Source organism: Sus scrofa, chromosome 1 (assembly GCF_054392235.1).
Source record: "Sus scrofa isolate SSC_HxYL_T2T_F1_AM1 chromosome 1, Sscrofa_HxYL_maternal_Yorkshire_Landrace_v2.0, whole genome shotgun sequence".
NCBI lineage: Eukaryota > Metazoa > Chordata > Mammalia > Artiodactyla > Suidae > Sus > Sus scrofa.
In genome coordinates this window covers 285,940,997-285,968,458 of record NC_139383.1, presented here as the reverse complement: position 1 = coordinate 285,968,458, position 27,462 = coordinate 285,940,997, and the positions used below count along the sequence as shown (strand labels likewise).

Genomic DNA, 27,462 nt, shown 5'->3' with positions numbered 1-27,462 from the left:
CTTCGTATGTTGTGAATTCATTGTCCCAACTGCTGTCCCCAGCGCCTGCGTTAGTGGCCGCACAGCCCTCCTCTGAGCGTGTTCCCCCGGCGCCTCCGGACCCCGACACAGACACGGGGTTATTGCAGATGCCCCTGGGGTGGTTATTCCAGAGCGGGTAGGCTTCTGGGCTCAAGTAATACGTTTAATTCATAGGCGGCTATCGAAACCCGGGAGTTTTAAGTTGCAGCCAAGGATGTGGAAAAGCTTTATCTAGATGCTCAGGTTTCAGCTCACAGCGGGGGTCACGTAAGAAGTTTAACCCAGGAGCGTAACCAGATAAACAGTTTAACCCTGGGTTGCTTCTCGGTAGGCAATTAGGGGCGTCTTCTCCTGGCACCTCCAGGCAACAGGGCTGGGCCGAGAGCGGGGCCTCCAGGGCAGGCGTCCTTTCTCCCCCGGATCCCAGGTTCCTCCAGCTGCGATCAGTCAGGTCCAGGTGTGGTCTGTATCCACTTTCCACAAGCCCCAGTCTCTGGATACACCCGCAGCTAGGTGCAGATTCAGGAGGGGTTCGGCCCAAGGGAGCCCCCTGCCCCCCATCGAGGCTGCAGACGGGCGGGGTGAGTGTCGTGACCTGATCGTCGGGTGAAGCCTATTTGATGTCGTAGCATCTGAACCTGTGTCTTTGCTGGTCCACAAGGAAGAGCTTCCTGTCACTTTTAGGCATTTGAGGAGAAAGAGCAAGTGGCTTTCTTGGAATGCACCCTCAGAGGGGAGTTGCCCAGAGTGGGAAGGTTCTGGAAAGACTTTGAATTGTGCCAGGAATGCTGCAGAGGTGTGTCTCCCGCTGGGTCTCTGCTCTGGAGAGATGCCTGGAGGAAACGCAGCGGGTGGGGGCCCAAGGGTGGTAGGAAGCAGTGGTGAGGCCGGCTCAGGCGGACCCGGGGGCCTGGGCCTCCCGCTGAAGCTTGTCCATGGCAGAAACTCCAAGTGAGCTGAGTGTCAATCCCACAAGCAGAGTCGGGGGGCGGGAGTGGGGGAAGCAGGTGGTGGAGGCGGTAAAAACATGGCACTTGCAGGCACCGACCCTGCCTGCCCCGTGTGGTGGCCTTTGTAGCCACAGGTCCTTCTGGCTTGTGGCTGTGCCCACCCCACCCCCCCAAACTCATTCTAACCCACCCTTCAAAGGATGAGATTCTTTTTTTTTTTTTTTTTTTGTCTTTTTAGGGCTGCACCCACCGCATATGGAGGTTCCCAGGCTAGGATCTGAACGGAGCTGTAGCCTCTGGCCTACACCACAGCCACAGCAACACAGGATCTGAGCCACATCTGCGACCTACACCACAGCTCACAGCCATGCCAGATCCTTAACCCACTGAGCAAGGCCAGGGATCGAACCTGCAACCTCATGGTTCCTAGTTGGATTCATTAACTACTGAGTCACGACGGGAACTCCAAGGATGAGATTCTTGAATACAACATAATTGAGTGAAACATTTGCTGAGCACCTGCTGTGTGCCGGGCAGTGTTCTAGGAGCTGCCAGAAGGGCAGACAACACCCAGACCCATCAGGTGCCTTCACATGTCACACAAACATATGCAGCTGTGACGTCTCCCAGGGAGGGGGCTCAAGGGGGACAAAGCAGGGGCTTGAGAGGGCGGGGTGCTACTCACCACAGGGGTCTGGGGGCAGACATCTCGGCAGAGTCGTGGGTCAACTTGGGGGGTGGCCCTGCGGCCACTGGGAGACCAAGAGCCAGGGCCACCTGTGCAGAGGGTGTGCTCCCAGCAGCAAGGAGGCCGTGTGGCCAGGGAGTCGGGCAGGGGGCAGTGAGGGGACGGGGGTCTGCCAGCCCCTGACACCCAGGAGCTGAGCAGGTGTCGGTATTGTGTCAGCTCATCCTGAAACAAGTCGTCTAAAGGAAACCAGAAATGTAGGCACAGAGTGGGTAGAGTTATGGGCCCTTGACTGAGACGAACCTGGTCCGGATCTGGCCCTGCCCTTGACTGGCTTCGTGGCCTCGGGCAAGAACCTCTCTTTCCTCATCTGTAAAATGGGACTGGTCTTAGAGTTCCTTCTGAAGGTCGTTCATGAAGAGTACTCAAAACATGACACTGAGTGACAGCAGCTAGTCCCAAAGGTCACACACTGTGTGAGATCACTGCTGCGCAATGTCCACAGCAGGTAAACCCACCGAGACGGGAGGCAGAACACAGGTCTCCCTTGAGGGTGATGGCGGGGTTTTGGAGGTAGTGGAGGGTGTGGCCTCATCTGTGAAATGGGGTGACGCTGACACGTCGGTCCCAGGCTTGCTGTGAGGTGTGTCTGCACGTCCTTGGCATGACACCTGGCACGGGGTGTCTGATGAGCCAGAGCTGTCCCCAGGGGATCTGCACAGGGCATCTGGAGAGGCCCCGTGGCCCAGTGGTTACAGCTCAGCCCGGGGTGTCCCGCTAAGCTGAACTCAGAAAGTCTGCAGTTACTAACGACGGGACCTTGGGAGGGTCACTCCCTGCTTTGAACCCCGGTTCCCACACCCATCAGTCGGGGCAGAGAGATTCCATGACCCAGCGTGCGTGTGTGGCACGTCTGTAGCAAAGACCGTCAGTATCAGCCCGTGAACAACGGCCATCGCATGGGGACATGGTTCGCAGAAGACGTCAAAATGTGCTTCCCTCGCCTGGCAGAACCAAGTGTGCCCGATGCCATCGTGCATCTCATCTCTCTGCTAGATGCCACCTGGCCTTTTCATACTGCATCTTTTCCTCTTTTAATAGCAGATCAACCCCAGGTGCCAGGAACAGGGAGTCTCTATTCGTACGTATATAACTGCACCTTGTAAGCTCTGTGACGGCAGGAACTCTGTGGTACTTGGGACAGTTGGTGACTGGCACACAGGGGGCACTAGGTCAGGATTTGTTGAATGAATGAATGTGAGTTGATTTTTCCTAAAGCAGAGGCATTGGTTTGCACTGAGCGTGGTACACTTTCTCGCCTGGCTCCCCTTGCACCTGGGCACATGGGCGGCCAGGTGAGCCGTGCCGTCTTCACACAGAGTCAGCTCACCGCTTGTGCCTCTCGGTGGCCGCCGTCTGTGCTGGCCCGTCTCCGGTCAGCCCGCTCTTGTGACATGAAGTGTGACTCCATGACGATGTCAGGGTGTCAGGCTGGTGCTGGACCCATTAAATCATCGTTCTGTATGTTGTCTGATCCACACGAGAGCCTGGTCTGCTCATACGTGTGTTGGCGTCAGATACTGGCCCTGAGCATAAAATCTATGATTTTCCTTTTTAAAAACTAGCTTTTTCATGTGATTGTATAACTTCGCATTTCCCCTAATTGTAAAAACAAAACATTCTCATTGTAAAAGAAAAGAGAAGAGAAGAAAAGGAAAGAAAAGAAGGCAGATATGCATAAAGTCCCCTTTTCTGCTCTCAGTCCTTTTCCCCCAGCAATCACTGTGGCTGGTTTGATGGACATCCTTCCAGATTCACTTCTCTTGTTAAGCAGCTCGTGTGATACACGTTGTTACATAACTTGTTTTAAATTTAAGATTGTGGCTTGGGCTTTTCTCCACGGGCAGCACCTTAGATCGGCCTCATTGCCGTTCGAAGCTGTAGAGTATGAGGCTGCCACAGCTTGTGAAGCCCCCTCTGGCTGTGGGCATGTATGGTGTGTCCTGTTTTGGGCTATTGTAAGTAATCAGCAGCGGGGCGTCTTACGCATATATCTCTGCACTTGTACAAGTATTTATTTGCTTGGAAGAAATTCCTGAACCAAGATGGCTGGTTGCCCTGGGCCTCGGTGTCCCCTTTTGTGCATTGAGAATCACCACTGTTCATCCTGCAGGATGAAATAAGGTCATGTTTGGAAAGTCTGTAGGACAGTTGGTCGCTCAGGGTAACCACCTGCCAAAGGAGACTTTGGTTTTTATTTTAAACCAGGATGCATCCGGAGTTCCCGTTGTGGTGCCGCCGAAACGAACGTAACTAGAAACCCTGAGGCTGCGGTTTCCATCCCTGGCCTCTGCTCAGAGGATTAAGGATCCTGCGTGGCTGTGGCTGTGGTGTAGGCTGGCAACTATAGCTCCAATTGGACCCCTAGCCTGGGAACCTCCATGTGCCATGGGTGTGGCCCTAAAAAGAAAAAACAAACAAACAGAAAACAAAAACGGAATGCATTCACTCTAGCTGGACTGCCCATTGCTGTTCAAGTGTAGGCCTCAAGAACGTTTGGGTTGAGTTCCCTGGCTTTCTGTTGGCCTCCATCCTTGAAGTGGCAGCCGTTTGGGTGCTCTTCTCACCCATGGTCCCTTGGTTGCTGCCACCTTTCCAGCTGGATTGAGTTAAAGAGATGCCCAAGGCCTGTAACTGGAAGGTTACACCCTGGGCCTTCTGGTAGACCAGCAGGCGCTTCATTTCCCAGCAACGCGTCCATGTCCCAGTGGGTCGGAATCTCTGTCACGTGATAATAGTATTGGCTGAAATAACATGGGCGGTTATCACAGGGCGGACCCACCCCTAAGCACAGGGATGAGGTGTCTTCATCTTCACCACCTGTTGCCACCCCACCGTCACCCCATCCCTCCCCCCGAGCCCCCGCCTCATCCCTACCCCCCCACCCCAATCCAGGCGACTGAGAGCCTGAGGCTGGCCCAGGATCACACAGCTCCTGCGTGTGGAGAAAGGGTCTGAGCATTGATTCGAGGAGGCAGCTTCTGGCACCCGGTCGGTCCCTCCTCCCAGCCCTGGGTGCAGAAGTGGGAGCAAAAGAAGTTCTTCCTTAGGTATCCAGCGGGGAATTGAAGACATGAACCACAGGTTCTCAAATTGTTTATTTGGGTGGAGGGGTGCCCTGTGCGTATTAGGCTCATGTGACATCCAGACCGAGAAGCCAGGGGAGAGAGCAGAGCCATTTTGGAGGAGGGCCAGGCTGCCAAGACTGGCACACCGTGGAGGCAGGGCTCTGGACATCTGGGACGTCGGGGGTGCTCACCCCCAGGCCTCAGAAATGAACTGGGCTGAAGATGGCATCTCTCAGAACCAGAGCTCCCCGGCCCACTTTCCCTCCCGGTCCTTCAGCCCAGAGCCACGGACTGCCGTTCCCGCTCCCTGAGTGCCGGGATCCCCTTGCTGTCCACACACAGCAGCGCGCACACAGCAGAGCTTCACGGCGGGGCCCGGTCTGCCCCCCACGGCAAGTAACAACCCCTTGGGGCCCCTCCTGTGAATGGACAACGTTGGGCAGGAGGGAAGCCTTAGCTACAGAGGGTCCCCGGCGAACTGCCCTGTGCATGACCTGAGACCCCTGCTCTCTGGACACGACTGGGGGGCTACGGACTTGCCCACCCTCCACCCCAGAGAAAGGGGGTCCGGGCCCCCGTGTCTGCCGCCGCCGTCAGGAAGCCAGCGTCCAGAATCATTAGCCAAACAAAAGGCGATCGCAGGCTGAGCCCTTTTAATCACCTAATGGCCGGGAACGGAGGCCCCAGCTCGGGTTTCGGGCCTCGCTGCAGCCCGGCCGCTGCAAGTACAGCCGCGTTTGGCCGGGCTTCTCCACATTACAGCCCCGACACGGACGCACACAATTGAAGTATTTGAGAACAATGAAATATGCATGGCTATCAATGACAGCCCCACGAAGTGCGGCAATTAGCCGCGTAATCCGAGAGAGGGAGCCGGCCCTCGGCTGCCCGTGGCTCCCCATCAGTTAAATGCATTTTGTACGTCCTCATCCCATCAAATCAACTAACACTTCCTTTAATTGGTTCATGAATTATACAGCCGCCCTGCATTATAATTTAATCGCCGGTAAACATTCCGAGGGCCCCGCCGTAAAGCGGATCTCGCTCATTAATTCGTTAATTTCAGCAGATGGAAGGGGCGCGCGGATGCACGGTGGCAGAACAGAGTGCCTTGGGCAACGGAAGAAGGCGAAAAAGGTGGGGGGCCGTTTAGGTTTTTTCAAGGGCTGTCAGAAACTCAATCTGTGAGCTGTCAGCAGTCCGGACCCGTCCCCCGCCCCCTCCACTCCGCCGGCTGCGGGAAGTGACTGGCGGATTCATAGGGAGGCTTGTCAGCCGTCTTTAAACATCAAGCCAGCGGGTAAACCGAGCCCAGTGTAAATTAATTCTTGTCTTTCGGGGGCCCCCCTTTCTCTGTCCCCATGAATATTTCATGGCGGGCGCATAAATATTAATTCTAATAGCTCTGCATAGCGGTTATCATTTCTGTTTTATGACAAATATTCATAAAATATTCAGGACCCTTTTTTAGAACATTTACACACTTGATTGTGAATTTCCCCGGTTTCCTGGGGACACTGTAAACATATTGGGGTTCTCTTGATGGACTTTTCCCCCTTAATTAATACCACTGCTTTTTAATACTTCCTCCGCTTTAGGTTTCCCGAGAAGTAAAAAGCTATTAGATCAGAGGGTGGAAGGGCATTTTCCCCCTTCCGTCTGTGAAATGGGAGAGCCTGTCTCTCTTTGACACCCGGGCAGTCTGACAAAGGATCACCTCCCTGCCTTTTTATCTTGAAAACAATATCTTTTCCGCCTGTGTCTGTTCTCCTCCTACGTTTTCACCGAGAGCTCTGGCGGCAGCCCAGCTTACTGTAATGAAATTCCTCGGAAGATGCCGTCGCAATATTTATGCAAGGATTTAACATAATTTTGGAGTAATTAAAGTGTGGGTTTAACAAACACGGTGGCAGATTCCTTAGGCAAGACAGCTGCGGCTGGGATGAAGGATCTTTTGGAATCCACTTTATTTCTCTTTAACCCTGAGAGGCAGCTGTGCACAGCATTCCCAGGGAGACAAGTGGAGGAGGGGGTCCCAGCGCAGGGGCAGCCGGTGCCCCTCAGGTGATGGGCACAGATGAGGCAGTGGCTTTGGCTTGAAGGTGGGGTCCAGAGAGTCTGAAGGTCGAGGGGGCATTGACAGTGTCGACCTCACCCTACTCACTCCCCTCCTAAATCGCTTCAGGGTTCCTTTTCCATTTTCTGATTTCCCCCAGAGGCTTCAGGAATGTTCTAACAGCTACAGGGAACAAGGGGTATTATTTTACTTGTAGGAAGGAAGCGGAAGAGCCACCTAGAGTCAGCCGGACCTGCAGCCCAGCCTGGAGGCACCACTTAACCTCTTGGGAGCCAGAGGTTTTCATCCTTGATGTGGTTCGGATCACAGCACCTTACTTGGATTCAATGGGCCAGCGCACGTGTGTGGCAGTGCGTCTGCTCTGCTGGTTGGTACAGTGCCGGGCACATGGGACGTCATGGTTTGCCACAGTGGTGATGATGGGGACGGTAGCGATTCCTGAGTGGCAGAGGATTTGAGTTGAAGCCAAGAGGTGGTGTGCTTTAAGGTGGATTCATGGAGGAGCACTCGGGTGAGGAAAGGGTTAAAGCAGAAGCTTCTCTGCAGCACCTCATCAAAGCAGATATAGTGGAAAAGCCAAGAGTGGAGATTCTGACAGTGGGTGGAGAAGGCGCCTGTCTGGGACGTGCTTTTTTTTTTTTTTTTCGCTTTTTAGGGCTGCACCCATGGCATACAGGGGTTCCTAGGCTAAGGGTCGAATTGGAGCTACGACTGCCGGCCACAGCCACGGCCACAGCAACGCAGGATCCAAGCTGCACCTGCGATATATGCCACAGCTCACGGCAATGCCGGTTCCTTAACCCATTGAGTGGGGCCAGGGATTGAACCCATGTCCTAATGGTTCCTCGTCGGATTAGCTTCCACTGTGCCACGACAGGAACTCCCGTGCTTATGGAACTCTTCACCGGGCCATTGGTCCCTGAAGGAGACCGGCTTTGAGAAAGGAAGCCTGGAAATTAATTCACCTTCTCCTCCCTTGGCTCCCCGGTTCTGGGCACCGGTGACCGGGAGAGGCACTTGTTTCCCGGGCAGCCCAAGGGTCCAGATCTTGCACAGGCCGCTCTCTGGTCCTTGAAGCAAACTCGCACTTCTAGCCCGGGGGGCCCGCCTGTGGCAGGGCAGCCAAGAAGAAGGTACGTGGTGGAGGCGCCCTTGGCAGAGCATCTCCTGCCTCGAGTCCCTTCCAGCTGATCTGCTTAAAGTGGAGGAAGGTGGCTTTGACTCCACCTGACTCTGGGTGCAGCACAGGGATCTAAAGCCGAGCCAGGCGTTCGGGCTTGGGGTGTGGGGGTTGCACTGAGCAGTGGACGCCAAGACTCCCTCCTTCCTTCCCCCTCCGTTCAGCAGATTCACAGTGGAGTGCTGTGCTGGATGCTGGAACCAGCTGCCTGGGTTTGAATCCTGGCTCCACCCCTATGTTGGTCAGGGTTCTCCGGAGAAATAGAACCACTGGACGTGTATGACGTAGAGAGAAAAGATTCATTGTAAAGAATTGGCTCATGCGGTTAGGAGGCGGACAAGTCACAAGATCTGGGGGGGAAGTCTGCAGTCTGGAGCCTAGGAAGAACCAGAAAGTGGGAAGGCTAAAGTGGGATCCAGGGAGCCTTGAAGACGGGGGTACCTGAGTGTGTTGGTCCCATCCCCACTGCACTAGATCTGAAGTTGGGAAAAGCCAGTGTCCCAGCTCAAAGGCAAGCAGACAGGAGAAAGTCTGTCTCGCTGGGGAGAGGGTCAGCCTTTTTGTTCTATTTAGACTTTCAACTGATTGGGTGAGGCCCACCCACAGCAGGGAGAGCAATCTGCTTCATTCATTCCACCAATTTATGTTTCTTTTTTCTTTTTTTTTTTGTCTTTTGTCTTTTATTTCTTTAGGCCATACCCACGGCATATGGAGGTTCCCAGGCTAGGGGTCAAATCGGAGCTATAGCCGCTGGCCTAGACCACAGCCACAGCAATGCAGGATCTGAGCTGTGCCTGCGACCTACGCCATAGCTCACGGCAATGCCGGATCCTTAACCCCCTGAGCAAGGCCAGGGATCGACCTGCATCCTCATGGATACTAGCTGGGTCCATTAACCACTGAGCCACGAGGGGAACTCCATTCCACCAATTTAAATGTTTCTCTCCTCCGAAAACACTCTCACAAATAAACCCAGAATACCATTTGACCAAATATCTGGGTACCCTGTGTCCCATTCAAGTTGACACACAAGATTAACTGTCACGGTCATGTTCTAGCTGGGGCACTTTGACAGGTTGCTAAACCTCTCTGTCCCTCAGTGTTCTCACCTGCTAGAATGGATGAATAATAATCCCCCTGTGAGGTCATGAGAAAGTGGGTCGAGGCTTAGAAGCGTAGCTGGAACTAGGCTCCATGAATATTTTGTCTCATTATCACACACTAAGCAATTGCATGGATCATCGTACTTAATCCTTAAAATAACTTTGTGAGGTACTTCAAAAAAAAGATCCTCGGAGTTCCCATCATGGCGCAGTGGTTAACGAATCCGACTAGGAACCATGAGGTTGCGGGTTCGATCCCTGGGCTCGCTCAGTGGGTCAAGGATCCGGTGTTGCTGTGAGCTGTGGTGTAGGTTGTAGATGCAGCTCGGATCTGGCATTGCTGTGTCTGTGGCGTAGGCCGGCAGCTGTAGCTCTGATTTGACCCCTAGCCTGGGAACCTCCACATGCCACGGGAGCGGCCCTAGAAAAGGCAAAAAGACAAAAAAAGAAAAAAATCCTCACACATGGAGACTTGGAGGGTGAAATGGCTGGTCCCACAGCGACTGGGAGGTGGCACTGGAGCTTGAACCCAGGTCTTTCTGACTGCAGAGCACAGGTCCTAGCCACTCCCCTCTCTCCACCTCCCCTGAGCTCCCAGCTGACAGCCTGGTGGGCCACCGGCATGAAAACAGGACGTTGCGGTTCCCTTAAATGGGACCGAATACTCCAAGGCTCCAGTGACTTTCGGGGCAGGTGGCGCAGGTTGGGTTCTCCTGGAGGGAGACGCTGAGACAGTCGTGGGGTGGAAAAGGGGTCACGAGGAAGTGACCGAGTCTGGAACAGGGACTGCAGCAGGATGCAGGTGGGGGCTGTGGCATCCGGAGGCAGCCCGACCCAGGCTCTGCCGGCCCAGCAGGGCCCTCCTGAGGGAGGGCTACGTTGGGCACAGCTGGCCAGGTGCTGGCACCCCTCTGTGCCCATTCACTGGCCAAGGGCCGTCCCCAGAAGAGCCTGCTCAAAAGCTTGGGTTGAAATGTCCATCGGTTGGTGAAGGAATGAACAAGATGTGGTCCGCCCGTCCTTGCACGCGGCTCGCCAGGAGAAGGAAGGAGCAGGGCTTCCTCGCCAGGTGGGACAGTGGGGATGAGCCCTGGAAAGGGAGGCTGCCGACACGGTCAGGCCCACGTGGATCTTCTAAGTCGTTGTTATCTGTTACGCACTTTAGACGGACTCTTATGTGTAACCTTTAAAATAAGCTCAGGAGCTGCTCTGTTGTTTTGTTTTTCCGAAATGGAGTCTGGGAGGACCATACACTGGACAATTCCATGTTCAGAAAGTGTCCAGATTCGGCAAAGCCTCGGAGACCAGAAGCAAACCAGCAGTTGCCAGGGCCGGAGGATGAGGGTGCTGCACGTGGGTGCCGGCTTTCCTTCGTGATGCCAATCTAGACTTTCCTCGTGTGGATGCTTGCACACTCTGGCAATACACTGGACAGAACTGTATTCTATGCTTCTTTTTTTCTTTTTCTTTTTCGGCCGCCACCCGCAGTGTATGGAAGTTCCCAGGACAGGGATCAAATCCGAGCTGCAGCTGCGGTGACACAAGATCCTTAACCTGCTGTGCCACAGCAGGAGCTCCTCACACTGCAGACTTTTAAGGGAGTGAATTATAGCTTGGTAAATATATCGTATTTTAAAAAGTCAAGAACGTACAGTTCAAAGCTGGAAGACCTTTATAGCTGGAGGCTGTCAGCTGACCACGCTCCTTGCAGCTGAGCCACGGATTCTTTCTTGGGGGGGAGCGCAATGGAGCGTCTACAGGTCGGCCACACCACGGGGTGCTGAGACTGTTCTTGGGGGGGCTGAACTGAGGTTCATTATACGTGGTTGTTGACAGTGTTTCCACTGTCAGAGGGGATCCCCCCCCCCAATGCCCGAAGCAGCCTGTATAGATGCAGGAGCTCTGAGCACAAGGGGGGAGGTGCCATGTGGCTTCCAGCCAGTGCCCGGGGAAGACAGGCTTCCAGGAACGTGCAGGACCTTCTTACACAAGGAAGACCAGTGGGCTGGAGAGCCAGGCCCCCCAGACACAGGCACGGAGCTGGAGGACGATCAAGAGAGAAGGCAGCGCTGAGTGTGGGTGCCCGGGGCCCCGTCCACATTGAGTGCCCTCTATGGATGGCTGACTCGCTGAGCGTGGGTGGGCACAAAGGCTGCAGCGGGGAGGGTAGTGGTGGGAGCAGTGTGGACACCAGGCCTGCCTGGATGCTGGAAAAGCCAGAGTCCTGTATCCACACACGTCCAGGCTGAGCACCCCTGGTACTGATGGCGCCCCCGCCGGCACAGACTGGGCAGTCTTGGCTCCTGGCTCTGGCTTCCATTTGTCTCCTATCATTTTGGCCTTAAATTCATTTGCTTTTCTCTTTGGGAAAAGTTTGCAGAACTTTCTGGCTTCCAGCCACTTGCATGTCAGGGTCGTCTAGGGAGTGTCGGGGTGGCCGCGCGCATAGGAATTATTGTCTTCCTTCCCAGTGGCGAGGGAGGCGGAAGTTCGTGGACGACTCTAAAATGAAGACGATTATGCAGGAGTTTGATCCCAGGGTCCCGCTCCTTACACCAGACCGCTGCATTTTGTATGGCGTGTGCTGAGCCGCCCGGCGCGCTCGCTCGTTTTCCAGTTACTGACAGTCGTGGGGCGCGTTCTTCCTGCCCTGGAGAGATTTCAGACACGGGCAGAGTGGATTTGCCGCTATCAATTATGCACCGTTTTAAACAAGAAACGGCCAGCAGGAGCCGTGTGTTTTAAGGCGTGGGGAGCGGGCAGGGAGGGGACACGCAGCCGCTACCCGAGGGCGGGAAGCTTGATGCGCGGGGATGGGGACGGGGGCTTGAAGTGAGATTGAGAGGTTTGGCCCTTCATTTCAAATTGTGCTCTTGTCAGAGTAAAAAATATACATAGTAAAAAATTTAAAACTCTGGCTGGAGCCTTTTCCAGTCAGACCCTCTCCAGCATCGCGGCTCCCCTCGCCGTGATGGGACTCTGCAGCCGGCGCCCGTGGCCGGGAGGGAGGACTGGGCCGTCCCACCCAGCGGATGGAGCCCGTCTCCGGGGATGGCGTGGGGTGGAGTGGGGCCTTCCGCAGCCTCAGGGTCGGTTCCCCCGCGTGCTCATCCTCGCACCCACTGCTCCTCTGTTCGGCCCCTACCCACATCCCTGCATGGAGAGCACAGTTCAGACAAGACGACTGGCACCTGTCCTCACACAGCTGCCCCCGACCCCACCCACAGTGTGCCCAGTGTGGGTCCTTCTGCAGCTGACCCAGTTCTTATTTTTTGGCCGCACTTGCAGTATGTGGAAGTTCCTGGGTCAGGGATCGAACCCTCGACACAGAAGCGACCCGAGTCACAGCAATGACAAACGCCAGATCCCTTAACCGCTAGGCCGCCAGGGAGGTCCAGTTTTTTGTTGTTTGATAGTCTGTGCATAATTCATGTGCTCCTTCTAACCAGGCTCTCCCAGGGCCCCTTTCTCCTTGCCACTCCCAGATCCATTCGTCTTCACTCCCAGGAGCGCCCCCAACAGCTTGCCCACGCCTCACTTGGTCCCCAAATGCAGTCACCTCTAGACACGATGCCACCTCTCCCTGCCCTTGGACTAGGAGGAGGCCTTGTCCTGAGAGCCTGGAGCGGTGGTCACTCCTGCTCTGTGCTGACCATCGCCGCACAGGTCCCCGTCCTACAAGGACTGCTCTGCAAAAGCTTCGGCGTCGCCTCTCCTCTCTGATGTGCCGTGGGCACAGGTTTCACTTAAAGGCGAGCAGGCCATTCTACTGGTCGCTGTCACTGTGCTTTTCTTCTTGGTGGCTCTCTTTCCTCTCTGATTCTCTGCTTTAGTCATTGCAGTTCCCTTTGAGAGGAGATCCCTTTAAACAAGGGATCCCGAGCAGCAGAGGCTGAGTCTTGGTTTAAAGCACCGACAGCACCACTGCCTTCCAGCTGGCCCAGCACACCCTCCAGGCTTTGAAGGGACTGGGCAAGGAGGAGGAGGTGTTCGAGCCTTTTTCAGGAAATGGTTTTCCTGGACTAGACCTTCCCAATTTGAATGTCACTTTTGGAAATACAAGGTGGTAAGGGATTCATTTGTGCCTTTTCCTGTATGTTATTAGTTGTATATATAATTCACATTTTTATGTATTCTGAACACAAATCCTTTATCGGATAGTTTTCACAAATATTTTCTCCTGGTCTGCGGCATCTCTTTCATTTTCTTAATGTCTTGAAGAGCAGACGTTTTAAATTGCTAGATTTTCTTTCTTTCTTTTTTTTTTTTTTTTGTCTTTTGTCCTTTTAGGGCCATACCTGTGGCATGTGGAGGTTCCCAGGCTAGGGGTCAAATCAGAGCTACAGCTGCCGGCCTGAGCTGCCACAGCCACAGCAATGCCAGATCCGAGCTGCATCTGCAACTTACACCACAGCTCATGGCGACGCCAGATCCTTAACCCACTGAGCGAGGCCAGGAATCAAACCTGCAACCTCGTGGTTCCTGGTCGGATTCGTTTCCGCTGCGCCACGATGGGAACTCCCTTAAATTGTTAGACTTTTTAATGATATCCAATCTGTACATTAAAAAATGTACAGATCATGATTTTGGTATAATATGTAGGAAATCTTTAATCCAAGGGCACAAAGACTTTCTTCCAGAAGTTTGGTAGTTTCAGGTTTCTATTTAGGCTCATGATCCATTTTATTTTGGCTCTGCCCACTGCCGTAACCGTGTCTGATCCTTAACCTGCTGTGCCTCAAAGGAACTCCTCCCGTGATCCATTTTGACTTAAGTTTTGTGGATAGTGTCAGGTGTGGGTCGAGGTTATTGTTGCCATTATTTGTATATGGATGTCTAGTTATTCCAGCACAACTGAGCGGAGAAAATCACCTCTCCACTGACCTGTGAAATAGAGTCACACAAATATGACTGATTACTTTTGATCAGTGGTCAGTTTGATGAAAAGTAATCAGTCATATTTGTGTGAGTCTCTTTCTGGACTCTCTGCTGTCCCTTTAATCCCTGTGTCTAGCCTTTCACCAACGCTCATGCTGTCTTGACTACAGTATCTCTGAAGTAAGCCTTGAAATCAACTTGTTCTCCTTTTTCAGTATTTTTAGTGATTCTAATTCTTTTCCGAAAACATCCTCCATATAAATTTGGGAATTAACTTATGTGGAATCTTCAAAACACCGTCTTGGAATTTGGGTTAGAATTGCATTAAATCTGTATCTCTATTAGAATTGACATTTTTAACCTTATTGAGTCCCTGAGTCCATGGACATGGTATAGCTCTCCATACTTATTTAAGTCTTTGATGTCTTTCGTCAGCGTTTTGTAGTTTTCATCATACAGACCATGTGTATATTTCGTTAGCTTTATATACCTCAGTATGTCATTTTACATTATTGTAGATGGTGCTATACAATTTCAATTTCCAATTGTTTCTTGCTAGTGTCTTGAAAAGTTGGGGTTTTTTTTGTTTATTGATTTTGTATCCTTTGAATTCACTAAACCTACTTATTAGTTATAGTAGCCTCCTTGAAGATTCTTTGGGGCTTCTAGTTAGATGATCATGTCATCTACAAATATGACAATTTTATTTCTTCTCTTTCAATTTGTTTGTTTGTTATTTCCTTTTCTTGTCATATTGAGCTATCCAGGACTTCCAGTAAGATGTCAAATGAGTCTTGAAAATGGGCATCCTGACCTCGTTCCCAATCTTAAGGGGAAAGCATTCTGCCTTTGAGTAGGATATTATCTGAATTTTTGATAAATGCTTTCTATTAGATTGAGGAGGAAGTTATCTTCTATTTCTAGTTTGCTTAGAATATTTATCAGGAATTGATATAAAATTGTATTAAATGCTTTTCCTGCAACTATTGAGATGATTGTATAGTTTTTTCTTTAGTCTAATAATGCAGTTATATTGATTGATTTTTGAAAATTGAACCGGATTTTCATTACCAGGCCAAACCCTACTTGGTTATAATGTGTTATTCTTTTCATTTATTGCTAGATTCAATCTGCTAGTATTTTACTGAGCATTCTGTACCTGTATTCACACAGGATATCGGTCTCTAGTTTTCTTATAGTGTCTTTGTCTGGTTGTTGGTATCAGGGGAAGGCTGCCTAGTAAAGTAAGTTTTGTTCTCTTCTATTTTCTGAGTTTGCGTAGCATTGGCATTGTAGTTAGGGTAGAATTAGTACTATCACATGGTTCATATTGTTTGGTCCATCCATTTATTTATATACGTATGTATGTTCAGAACCTCATTCAATGGTAAGTTTATTCGAGGCCAGAAATCCACCTCCCCCCACCTTTGTTATGGCATCTATTAATCACACCATAGTGCTTATTTTTTATTGCAGCAAAATATACATAACATAAAAGGTATTGTTTTAACCCTTTTTTTTTTCTCTTCTTTTACGGCTGCACCCACGGCATATGGAGGTTCCCAGGCTAGGGGTCCAGTAGGAGCTACAGCTGCCAGCCTCCACCAGAGCCACAGCCATGCCAGATCCAAGCTGCATCTGTAACCTTCACCACAGCTCAAGGCAATGCCGGATCCTTAACCTACTGAGCGAGGCCAAGGATTGAACCTGTGTCCTCACGGATACTAGTTGGGTTTGTTTCCACTGTGCTACAACAGAAACTCCCTATTTTAACCATTTTTTTAGTATAGAGTTCAGTAGCATTAAATACATTCTCTCCAGCACTTTGGTATCTTCCCAAACTGAAACTCTGTCCCACCTCCCAGACGACAACTCTGAATTTCCCCTCCAGCAGCTGGCTCCCACCCTTCTACTCTCTGTCTCCATGAATCCGACTCGTCATATAAGCGGCATCATATAAGTAGCATCATGCAACCTTTGTCCTTCTGCGTCTTATTCCACTTAGTGTAACATCTTCAAGCTTCACCCACGTTGTAGCATGTGGCAGGATTTCATTCCTTTTTAAGGCTGGATACTATTCTGTTGTGGTATATACCACATTTTGTTTCTCCACTCATCCACTGATGGACATTTAGGTTATTTCTGCCTTTTGGCTATTGAGAATCATGCTGCAATGAACTTGGGTGTGCAAATACCTGTTCCAATATCTGTCTTTCCTTATTTGGGTATATGTCCGAAGTGGAATAGCTGGATCCCTTGGTCATTCCATGCTTCATTTCTCTGGGAACTGACATACCGTTGTTCACAGCGGTTGTGCCATTTGGCATTCCCGCGAGCACGGCACACGGCTCCGCTCTCTCCACGTCGTCACCCCCACGTGGTTTTGGAATAACATCCGTCCTGATGGGCGTGAGGTAGTATCTCGATGTAGTTAACACGTGCTGCTTTGTGTGGAGATTTGCACGTAGTAGGGGCTTGTTGCTGTGATGGAGACCTGGGCACCACATTCATTTAAAGTCAGTTTCGTTGGAGTTCCCTGGTGGCTCCGTAGGTAGGGACCTGGCGTCGTTACCGCTTGATCCCCGGCCCAGGGATTTCCACGTGCCTCAGATGCGGCCAAAAAGTAAATAATTACAATAAAGTCAGTTAGTGTATGTCACACTTCTCAGTTTATCAAATCTGTCCATGGGTCCGGAGAGAATTCTATCCCTCAGCTTGCAGTGGCTTTAGCTCTGGAGCTGGGGGACTTCAAGGCCTTTGAGGAAGAAGGCTTCCTTTGCTCCCCAGGCAGAGCCCCAGGCGGCGCAATCAGAGGGGTCCTAAGAAGGTGGCTCAAGAGAGCCCTCTTGTCACTGGTAGCTGCCATCGGTGCGCTGGGTGACAGCGTGTGAGCCTCCCTCTCCAGGACTCGGTTTCCTCATTTTGTACACTGAGCGATTGTTTCAGAGCAGTGGTCCTCGACCCTGGCTGCATACTGCAAGCACTTGGGGAGCTTTTAAATATCTCTCCCTCCCAGGCCTCACCTTGGGCCAGTTATAGCAGAATCTCTGGGGGAGGCCCAGGCCTCCATAATCTCCGAGCTCCCCTGGTAGGTCCAGAATTTGGCCAAGGTGAGACCTCGGAATAGAGCCAGGCTTCCCATACCTGCCTGAGCAGGCGAATCACCTGAGCTGCTGACTTAGAGACACACACCTCCCAGCCCCTCCCCTGGAAGTTTTGGTTTGGAAGTTCTGGAAGGGGTGCCCAGAATCAGAATCTGATTTTTTTGTTTTTTAGTTTTCGTGGGGTTTTTTGCTTTGTTTGTTTCTCCTGCGGCATATGGAGGTTCTCAGGCTAGGGGTCAAGTCGGAGCTGTAGCTGCGGCCTACGCCACAGCCACAGCAACGCGGGATCTGAGCCGCATCTGTGACCTACACCACAGCTCATGGCAACACCGGATTCTTAACCCACTGAGCGAGACCAGGGATCAAACCTGCGTCCTCACGGATGCCACTCAGATTCGTTTCCAATGAGCCACGACAGGAACGCCCTAATCAGATTCTTAACCCACTGAGCTACAACAGAAACTCCCTGTTTTTTTCTCTTTTAAATTGAAGTATAGCTGATTTACAGTACTGTGTTAGTTTCAGGTCGGAATCTGTGTTTTAGACAAGCCCTCGGGGTGATTCTCAACCTCAGACCGATCCGGGCAACACGGGCGCAGAGGGGCGCGCCTCCATCCTCCGCGAGCACACGAACCCCTGCAGACGGTGTTAAACCACAGACTTTGATCCAACGGCGGGCGGCGGGGCCTGAGCGCCCAGCTGGTGCCGTGCTGCTGGCCCGAGGACCCCACTTCAAGGAGCGAGCGAGTAGCAGCCGCCAGCCTGAAGTTCTGCAAGCCCCCCAGCAGGTGTAGGTCCCGCCCCTGGTGACCCGGGCTCGTCCCGCTTGGGGTATATGCTGTGCTTCCTTGGCTTTCCCATCCTCCCTTTTCTGGCTGTTGGCTTAAGTGAGTAGCAGAAGACAAAGAAATACCGCAGGTGGGGGCATGCGGGCCCCCCCCCCCCCGCACAGCTGTCTGGGCACCCCGCTCTCCCGCCCCCCGGCCCTGGCCTCGGGGCGCCACCGGGAGCCTGGCTAATCAGAAGCTTCCAGCCTGGAAGCACAGCTCCGCCTCAGCGAAGCTTTTCCCAGCGATGTGTTTCAAGCACCGATTTGGTGCCTCGTGTTTCTGATCTTGCCAGCCTCTCACGAGCCGTTCCCTTGAATGACGACACGCGGTCCTGAGATGCTGGGTTAAAAATCTTTCAGTTGGGCTTGTTTGTTTATGAAGCAGCATCAATTATCAGGGCTTTTCCAAACTGGCTTCCTTTCTACTGGCGTCGGCATCCGGAGCAGCACCGTCAGCCGCCAGCCGCGGTGACAGCCGCGTTTTGGTGTCGCTGTTGGGCCTCGCAAGTTCTGGGGGTGCGGGGAGGGGTGTATGTTCGGAGTGTGAGGGATGAAACACCCGCGCTCCCCGTGTTCAGACGCCCCCCGATCTCGCATGTTTTCTTTGGTGGCTGTTATTTCGCGGCACGTTGTGAAAGGAATTCCTTGTCGCCGTGTGGATGTCCGCGGCTCCCGCCCCCCCAGGCTGCGCTGGCCTGGCGGAGGGCTGGCTGCCACTCTCATCAGGTATCAGAGGGGGGCTTCTTGGCAACTGGGCAGAAGTGAACCTCAGCACACAGCATGGGCAAAACAAGAGGGGAAGAAAGGCCGTGGGAGAGGCTGGACAGGAAGGAGAGCATTTGGCTCGCATCTGACGCCTTTTCCAAGTTCACGCATTTCCCAGAAGCAAGTGGAACTGAAGGATGAGGTGACTCGGTGGCTTCTGGATAACAACTGCAGGGAACCCAGCTCTAAACGGCTCAAGCGAAAGAGATGTGTGTGTTCATGTCAGGGAAACACTGAGGGGTGTTGGCTTCAGGCATAGCTTGATCCAGGGCCCCAAGCAGTGTCTCTCGCCATCTCTCTGCTCTCTTGAAGTGGGCTTTGTTCTCAGGTGGTGGTGTGGGGTCTCTGGGTGCAACCGCTTAGCAGCCCCAGAACAAATGAAGCTTCTTTCTCTCTGGCAAGCCTTGGGGTGGCCTCTCATTGGCCTGGTTTGTATCTGTCTGCATGGTGACCCAATTCCTGTGGTCAGGAGGAGCCAGCACTTGGATTGGCCATAGCTGGGCCTCCCTCGTGCCCAGCCCCACAGCCCTGGGTGGGATAACTCCAAACAGGTCACAGGGCTGAGCAGGCATTGGTGGCTCACTGCAGGCTCAGAAAGATCACTGGAAGCGGCGAGCATGGGTCGGTGTGTGGCAGCTGGGGCAGCCCGGCCTGGCCACCTCCTTGCCGTCGGCAGCATCCGTGTCCTTCATGGCTCCGTAAAGCTCTGATCAGTGACTCAAACCATTTTGAAGAACCAGCGCCCCTTTGAGAATCTGTTGAGCAGCACAGACGGGTCCCCTCCCAGAAAATGCACAGAGGCCACAGTTAACATCCAATGTCCGGGGGGCCAGGAAGCCGGGTTGAGAATCCCTGGCCCAGGTGTTCTCTGAGGTGGCAGCTCCCAGTCACAGATTTGGGGGGCTGGTTCTTGGCTCTCTCCAGGACCTTCTGGATCAGCCCTTCTGGGCCAGGGTGTTGGCATCCTGAAAATCACAGATCCCAAGGGGCTTCTGATGTAGCTGGTCCCTGGGAGTTAGAGGCACACATCTCAGACCCCTTCCCTTCCTGGAATTGAGCATCATTCTCCACCCTACCTGCTGGTTGAGCGTTTTGGCTGGTGTGGGAGAAGAGTCAGGCAGTAGGCAGAGCCAGTGTAGACAGAACACTAGACCCATGTACAGCTGACTCGCCTCTCCATTCCTTCACTCATGTTTCCTGGGGCTTCCCGAGGGTCCCAACACTGGCCGGGGGCCCTAAGGGTGGCTCATGGACCCACTGGATACACCAAAGCCTGGCCTCCTGGTGCCCAATCAACACATCTGGTGAATTCCGGGGATGACGGGGAGGGCACCTTCTGTTCACTGACTTGGAGGAGGCAGAGCATCTGTTCTAAAAAGACCCCCGGCCAGGAGTGAAGGCGGGAAATCTCTGAGTATGTTTTTCTTCAACTTAGAGATGCTTCACTTACTTGGAAGTGGAATGAACAAGGCTTTGGGCATACAGCAAGTGTTGACACTGGGGTTGCTCTCACCGATGTTGTCCCAGTGGAAGCTGCCTCAGTCTTGGGACCCTGTATCTGGGATGGCAACCCTGTTCACTGCCCTGCCTCTGTCCCATAATGATGGCTGGTAAACACAGGGGCTGAGGGCGGTGCCTGGCACACAGCAGGTGCTCACGAAATATAGGTATGAACTAATTAAATGGCAGTGAGTAAGCGGTAAGGGAGAGATGAAATATTCCAGAACTCAGTACTTAAAAGTAAACTGGGATGGTTTAACACCAGAAGACAGGGCCTGGGTTAGAGCTGTGGGCAGGAGCTAGAACCCTTAGGCCTTCACCCCCGCCTGCCTCCTCCAGCCAGAGAGGCAGCTGCTCCCACCGGTCCCATGTCCCTCACGGCGCTGGGGGCTGTCCTGCCCTTTGTAATCCCCGCCTCCACCCACCAGAGGCCACCAGCAGCCCCTCCCCAGGTGTGAGGACCCAAATGTCCCTCCCCCCTCTGTTCGAACCATTCGAACTAGGGCTTCGGGAGGCGCGTTCACAGACACGCCCGGTCCTGCGGCATCAGACGCGGGCGCTGTGTCTTTTCCGCTGGGCTCCGATGTGGACAATTGCTTCGGTCACTTGACTTGGAGAGTCCTGCTCCCCTGGGCCCCGGGCTCTTTTCTGAAAGAGGAAGTGAGCATGAGCAGCCCCGCCTCTCTCGGGGGGCCAGTCGGGGACCGGACCCTCAGGGCGGGGTTCCAGTAAGAGGAGGGATTCGACGACCCCCCCGCTGCCGAGTGGCGCACCCAGGGCGCTCAGACCGGCGCTGAGCTCGCCCCACACTTAGGCTCCTCCCACATCTCCAACGCCAGCAATGACTGCCAGCCCCATTCTGCAGGTGAGAAAAGCGAGTCAGAGCAGTTGTGTTAGTGGCCCGAGGTCCCACAGCGGGTCCCTCCTGGAGGTAAGAGTCTAACCCAAGTCTGGGTGGCTCCAGAGAACACGCCGTCCTCCCCAAAGGATGGGGCGCCTGCTCCCCAACACTCACCTGAGTGATGCCCCCACGGGAGTGAGGGGAGCTGGGAGCTGGCCCCCAATCAGGGTGCAGAGAGCTTCCACAGCTGGGAGGCCCTGCCCGCGCCTTTCCCCGTGACCACCCCCACCCCGGGCCTGGTACCCCGAGTCCTGAGGAATGGCCCCCAAGGCTCCACCCAGTCTTGGGGGCTGGGGCCCACCCTGGTCCGAGAGCTTTGGGCCTGCGTCCCCTCCTGCTGACCTCTGTGCTTATTGTCCCCCCAGGGTGTTTTTCCTGAATGTGCCATTTGATTCCATCCTGGAGCGGCTGACCCTGAGAAGAACCGACCCTGTCACAGGAGAAAGGTTTGTGCGGACTCCCGGGGCCACGGCCCACCCGGGACCCCCTCTCCCTCTGGCTGCCCGGTACCAGGGCAGGGCTTCTTCAGAGAGGATGCTGGTGACAACTGACGGAAGACTCTAGAAAAGGGGGTCACCCGCTACTCCACGCAGTCCGTGACCCTCTTTTCTGCAAGAGTGAAAACAAAATGAATGTCCGGGGTTCTCGTGCAGTTTTGAAACGTTCGCCCATCTGTCCAGGCTCAGCTCTGACCCCAGCGTGTGAAATGGCCCTTTGCTGTCACCGTAGTGTGTCCCAGGTGTGGCTGCTGTAGAGACACATCCCCTGGGAACCAGGCCACCTTTGAGCCCTCCCACAGCCACGGGGGAGACCCTGAGTTTGGTGGTGCATCTGCCCAAGCACAGCGCTGTGTCACTGTGAAAACACAGCGTTTTGGAGGTCCCATCATGGCTCAGTGGTTAACGAATCTGACTAGGATCCGTGAGGACACAGGTTCAATCCCTGGCCTCGCTCAGTGGGTTAAGGATCCGGCGTTGCTGTGAGCTGTGGTGTAGGTCACAGATGTGGCCCGGATCCTACATTGCTGTGGCTCGGATTGGACCCCAGCCTGGGAACCTCCATGTGCTGTGGGTTCGGCCCTAAAAAGACAAAAACAACAACAAAAAATAAAACTCAATGTTTTTTTGGCTGCACCCACTGCCTATGGGTGTTCTCGGGCCAGGGATCGAATCTGAACCGCTTTAACCCCCTGCACTGGGCCAGGGAGCGACCCAAGCCTCCGCAGTGACCCAGGCTGCTGCAGTCAGATTCTTAACACACTGCACCACAGTGGGAACTCCAGAAGTACAACTTAAAGTCCCTGCAGGGGTTCCCATCATGGCTCAGTGGTTAATGAACCCGACTAGTATCCACGAGGACTCGGGTTCGATCCCTGGCCCCACTCAGCGGCTTAAGGATCTGGCATTGCCGTGAGCTGTGGTGTAGGTCACAGACACGGCTCAGATCTGGTGTTGCTGTGGCTGTGGTGTAGGCCAGCGACTACAGCTCTGATTAGACCCCTAGCCTGGGAACCTCCATATGCCATGGGCGAGGCCTTGAAAAAACAAAAGACAATAAAATCCCTGCAATTGCAAAGAGGTAGAAGCTTCCATCCTCGGCAGTAACCAGGCCACGTTTCTTCGCAGGGAGTGAGGAGGGGCAGGAGGGAAATACCAGGAGTTTTCTAAACCATAGGCCTGATCTCTCACCTTGCTGCCGGGGGACGCTGGTTTGCTGACCCATGTCAAGTAGGTGGCCTGGGTGGTGCCCTGGCCCGGGGTCTCTCCAACCGTGGCCGCGGCATTTCCGGTCATCTCTGCTCACCCTTGGTGCGGGAATGCCCCGTCCCCCACTGGACCTGCCACCGCGTCGTCAGTAGCAGACGAGGGCCGGACATGCAGCAGGTGCTCAGTAGATACCGTTTGAAGGCAGAGCGGGAGAGAGAAGCAAGGACGGGAGTTTGGCCTCGCTCTGCCACCGTACCCTGTCCTGCCACTGATGTGTGTCTCTGGCCGGGGGAAGGGACCACTTTTGGGGTCCCTCTGCGGCTCCCGGCCTGGCCGAGGGCGTGCACACAGCTGGTGCGGCATTGGACGGCGGTGGCGGTGGTGACCCGCTTGCTGCGCAGTAGGTGACCGTGGTCCCTCCCCCGCCCTCTGCATGGCCCGTGGCTGCGTCACCTGCTTCCCCTCCTCCCGCAGGTACCACCTCATGTACAAGCCACCTCCCACCGTGGAAATCCAGGCCCGTCTCCTGCAGAACCCAAAGGACACGGAAGAGCAGGTCAAGCTGAAGATGGACCTGTTCTGCAGGACCTCGGCCGAGCTGGAGCAGTTCTACCAGCCGGTCCTCCCCCTCAACGGGGACCAGGACCCCTACACGGTCTTCGAGCACCTGGAGAGCGGGATCATTAACCCCCTCCCCAACAAAGTCCCCTGACGCGCCGGAGCAAGGAGCAGCCCCCAGGCGAACAAAGTTAATCCCTCGCCCGCCACCTTCTGGAAGCTCCGCCAGGCCAATAAAGAGTGCCAGGTGCCGTTTCGTGTGTCCTGAGGCCAGGAGGCTGGCAGGGGGCCTTGTTTGGGGTCTGGGAGCACAGGAGGCGGTGAAGGGGAGCGGGGCAGCCGGGGCAGCCCTGGAGGAGCTGTGGCTGCAGCACTGGGGGGGCCGTGCGGCCTGGGAGGTCACAGGCCCTCAGAGCCTCTCTTTTCTCACAACCGAAATGGGGGCAGAATAGTACTTGCCTCACGGGGTTGCTGTGGGATTAGATGAGGATGCAGGCAACGCTCTCAGCACAGAGCCTGGCACACGCCACACTCTCAGTAAGTGTAATTTTACCAAAGCCACCGTCTCCAGAGAAGCCTGGCGGGTAGAACTCTCTGGGGTGATGGGCGTGCTCTCTGTTCAACGTGGCTGCGAGCAGCAGGTGGCTGTGGAGCAAGGGGCGTGTGGCTGGGGCAACTGAGAAGATGTTTAAAAAATGGTACTTAATTTTCACTCATTTAAATGTAAAGAGCCACGTGTGGCTAGTGGGGGCTGTGTTAGTGCAGTTCTAGACACCCTTAGCTGTTTCTTAAGACTGGCGGGAACCCCTTGGAAGGCCTGCCTCTGCTCCCACTGAAATAGCCCCTTGGGTCCTACAGAGCACACAGCGCCCAGGGGACAGGACAGTGATGCCTTAGGCCGACAGGCTCTGGATCCTCCCCCATGAGCCCTCCCCTCCTCCCATTATTTTTTTAACCTCGTTAGGAAGGTACTTGGGTGAGTCTCCATCCACAGAAGGGAACACTGTAGCTACAGAGGGTAAGTGACTTGCCTGAGGTCACCTGGATCCATCTGCACCTGAACCCAGAACTCTCGTGCTCTCTGCCTGTGGATCTCTGAGGGCCAGGCCAGCCTGGGCCCAAGACTCGGTTCCAGCCTCTGAGCTCTGGGCAGCTTGGGGACTCCGCGCCTAATGGCTAAAGCCCCTTCCAGCGCAGGGCAGCCCAGAGTCCCTCCAGCAAAGGTCTGACCCTGGCACTGGCCCTTGGAGCCAGTGAACGTGGCAGCCAGCAGCTAGGGTACACGGAGCCAGGGCTCCGGGCCTGCTCTACTGCTTCTGCCCAGGTATGGCAAGTTGAGCCCCAGCCTGCCCTAGTCTGACCTCTGGGGCTAGGCTTTCTCTCCAGAGGCAGCATCCTGGCCTCTGCCCTCCCCCCTGCCTAGTGGCTCAGCGCCCACCCCCACCCCCCAGGCACTGGGGTCCACCCTTGGACGCTCTGTCAGGGCCTTGCCTGCTCAGGCCACACTTCATCCCAACTCCCACGGGGCAAAGGGTGTCTACCCTGCAAATCCCCTGACTGTGGGCGGCTGCCTTTGGAGGCCCCAAGACACAGACCACAGGGTCAGACCCAGGGCAAGCACCCCGCGTGGTGATGTTGCCACTTACGCACTTGGACCCAGCACCCCCAGACTGGAGGAAATGGAAAACCAGGAGGGTGGCCAGCGCCATCCTGGCGAGGTCTCACTTCCCTTGCCTCGACCTCCCGTGTGTCACTCCAGGCGCAGGAGGCTGCGTCTCACTTTCGGTGAAGCACCGTTTAGATGCGGATTTTGGCCGAGGACATGCGAAAACCCTCCTGTCTTTGGTGAACATAGTGGGGCTCTCTTTGTGGACCCCCGATCCCTGGGACCGCCCACACCTTTAGCCCTCCTCTTCCTCCACCTGCCCGGTCCCCTCGGAGCAGCTGTGCCAGCCCTGTGCCAGCTCAGGGAGCAGGTGATGTCCCTGCTGAGAGCCTGGGCTGTGGAACCGGACAGCCTGGGTCCCCATGTGACTGTGTGACCTTGGGCAAGTTACTGCACCTCTTTGGATGCTTGTAAAATGAGAACAGATCCTCATTTGTTCTCCGAGGGACTCCTGAGCTCCTATTGCAGGATGAAGTGATTAATAATACATACAGAGGCTGAACATAGGGCATAGGGCACACGGTGCGTGCTCAGTAGAGGCAGCCCTTCTCCCTCTCATTGTGGCAGCTCCCCTTGAGGTCAGTGCGGTTTTTAATCCCTGGATGAGGAAATTGGGCCTCCCAGGGGCCAAAGAACTTGTGAAAGCCTGCGCCTGCTACGTGGCAGCAGGGGTCAGGACCCAGCCACTCTCACAGGCCCAGAAACTCCACGTGCTTGTCCCTCGTCGCTGTCGGGGTTGCCAAGGGCATCTGGGCTCGAGGGGGCCCCTCCCTCCCACCCCTCCCAGGTGCTCCCCTTGGACCAATGTCTCCGCCGCGTCCGGAAGCCCCTGGCATCCTAGATGCCCCGCGGCAGCGCCTTGATGGCGCTTCAGCGCCGCCGCAGACGCGGGGACAGCGCGGGCTTCATTGAGATGCGCTCGGCGCGGTCCCCGGCGCCCCTCGGGTGTGCGGCGGGCGGGGCACGCCGCCGGGGTCGGCCCAACACGCACCGGCTCGTGTAGATCGCTCCCCCGGAAGCGGCGAGCACACGACACTCCTCTCACCCCCAACGCGCAGCCCCTCCTCCTGCTGTGCATAGCAAGGCTCCTCCGCCCGGTTCTTCTAATTGGAGCCCTCGGCTCCAGCGCCCCGCCTAATTGGGTGTATTAGCATCCGGATCCGGATGTTGCCCTGCTGGTCTCGGGGCTTCCTGGCCCAGGGCTGGAGGGCAAGTGGCGTTCATTTCCAGATCAGAGGCTGTCCTTGAAGTTAAGCAAGGCTTAAGCGAGAGCTGAGTTAATGGGGGCTGAGGTCCGTGAACTGGACTTGCAAGAGAGCCACCCGTTGCAGGTAGCTTTTTGAAAAACAGCTCCCACGTTCATTTGCAGCCTCTTTTATCCTATTCTCCCCGCAGATTCCCTCTGCCTTCTCCCACCTGTCACCCTGGCAGGTGTCCACTAAGGTGCTGTCAGGTCCCTGCCCTGTCCCTTGGCAATGGGAAAGCCCATGGTACAGATGCTCCTTTGAGGTGTCTGCTGCCCTCACCCACCACCTCCCCAGGTGTTTCTCCCCAGGACCCGCACCTGGCTGCCACTGTTGAGACCCAGGTTACACCTGTGCTTACTCTCAGCTGGCCAATCAGCTGCTCCCTCCCAGGAATTTGGATGGAACTGAGAGCCGCTGGTCACTGTTTTCCTGAGGCTCGCAGGGAGGAGAGCACGGTGGGGTCTGGCTGGCCCGTGCACAGCACAGAGCAATGCAGGCCAGTCTGGAGGAACCAAGAGGGAAGCAGACGCGTGCCCACCCGCCCCATTCATTCAACAGGTTGGTGGGGTTTTGTCCGCGCCCCACGCATGCACAAGTTCCTGGGCCAGGGATCGAACCCACAACCACAGCTACAGCCAGAGCCGCAGCTGTGACACTGCTGGATCCTTAACCCACTGAGCCACGAGGAAACTCCTCAACAGGTATTTACTGATCCCCTACTGTGGGCCTCGCACTGGGGATATAGCAGAGAAAAGAAAGACAAACATCTCTGCCCTGATGAGGGATCTTACACAGAAGACGATGGAAATGAGAGAGAAAAAGAGACTGCCTCATTTCTTCCTGCTGGTTCCTGAGACGCGTCTCTGCCCTTGGGCCCCATGAAACAGCCCCGCATCCTCCCAGGCAGCTGCCCCTTTTCACTAGGGGGTCAGACAAGGCTCCTGGGCACAGCAGTACGTTAGGACACGCCTAGAGGTGTGCCCAGGGCCATGGCAGCAGGTGACAGGGAAGGTAAGTGAGGCCAGGAGTCACAGCCCCGCCCCCACCCCAGGTGATGGCGGCTTGGGAACCCACTGGAGCCGCATGAGAGTCAGAGGCATCAGGAAAGGGAGCGCATTAGTTGATTACAGAACATGCTTCCATGAAAAAAAAAAGTCCTTC

General features: G+C 54.7%; 1 protein-coding gene across 7 annotated transcripts in view; it reads left to right on the top strand.

Moving 5' to 3' along the window:
• Window positions 1-23,640, top strand: part of AK8 (adenylate kinase 8) — a 128,047-nt gene extending 104,407 nt beyond the window's left edge. For 4 of the 7 annotated variants that reach the window (XR_014830010.1, XM_085000224.1, XM_021070832.2 and 1 more), the window contains 2 exons: window positions 21,490-21,570; window positions 23,305-23,640. Coding sequence is in view for 6 of the 7 variants with exons in the window: in XM_085000224.1 (XP_084856350.1) it covers window positions 21,490-21,570; window positions 23,305-23,542 (319 nt within the window). In the remaining variant the exon portion in view is untranslated. Of the gene's footprint in view, window positions 1-7,060; window positions 7,232-21,489; window positions 21,571-23,304 lie in introns of all 7 variants that reach the window. The other 3 variants (XM_085000216.1, XM_021070821.2, XM_021070826.2) reach the window with 1 other exon arrangement.
• Window positions 23,641-27,462: the final 3,822 nt, after the last annotated feature.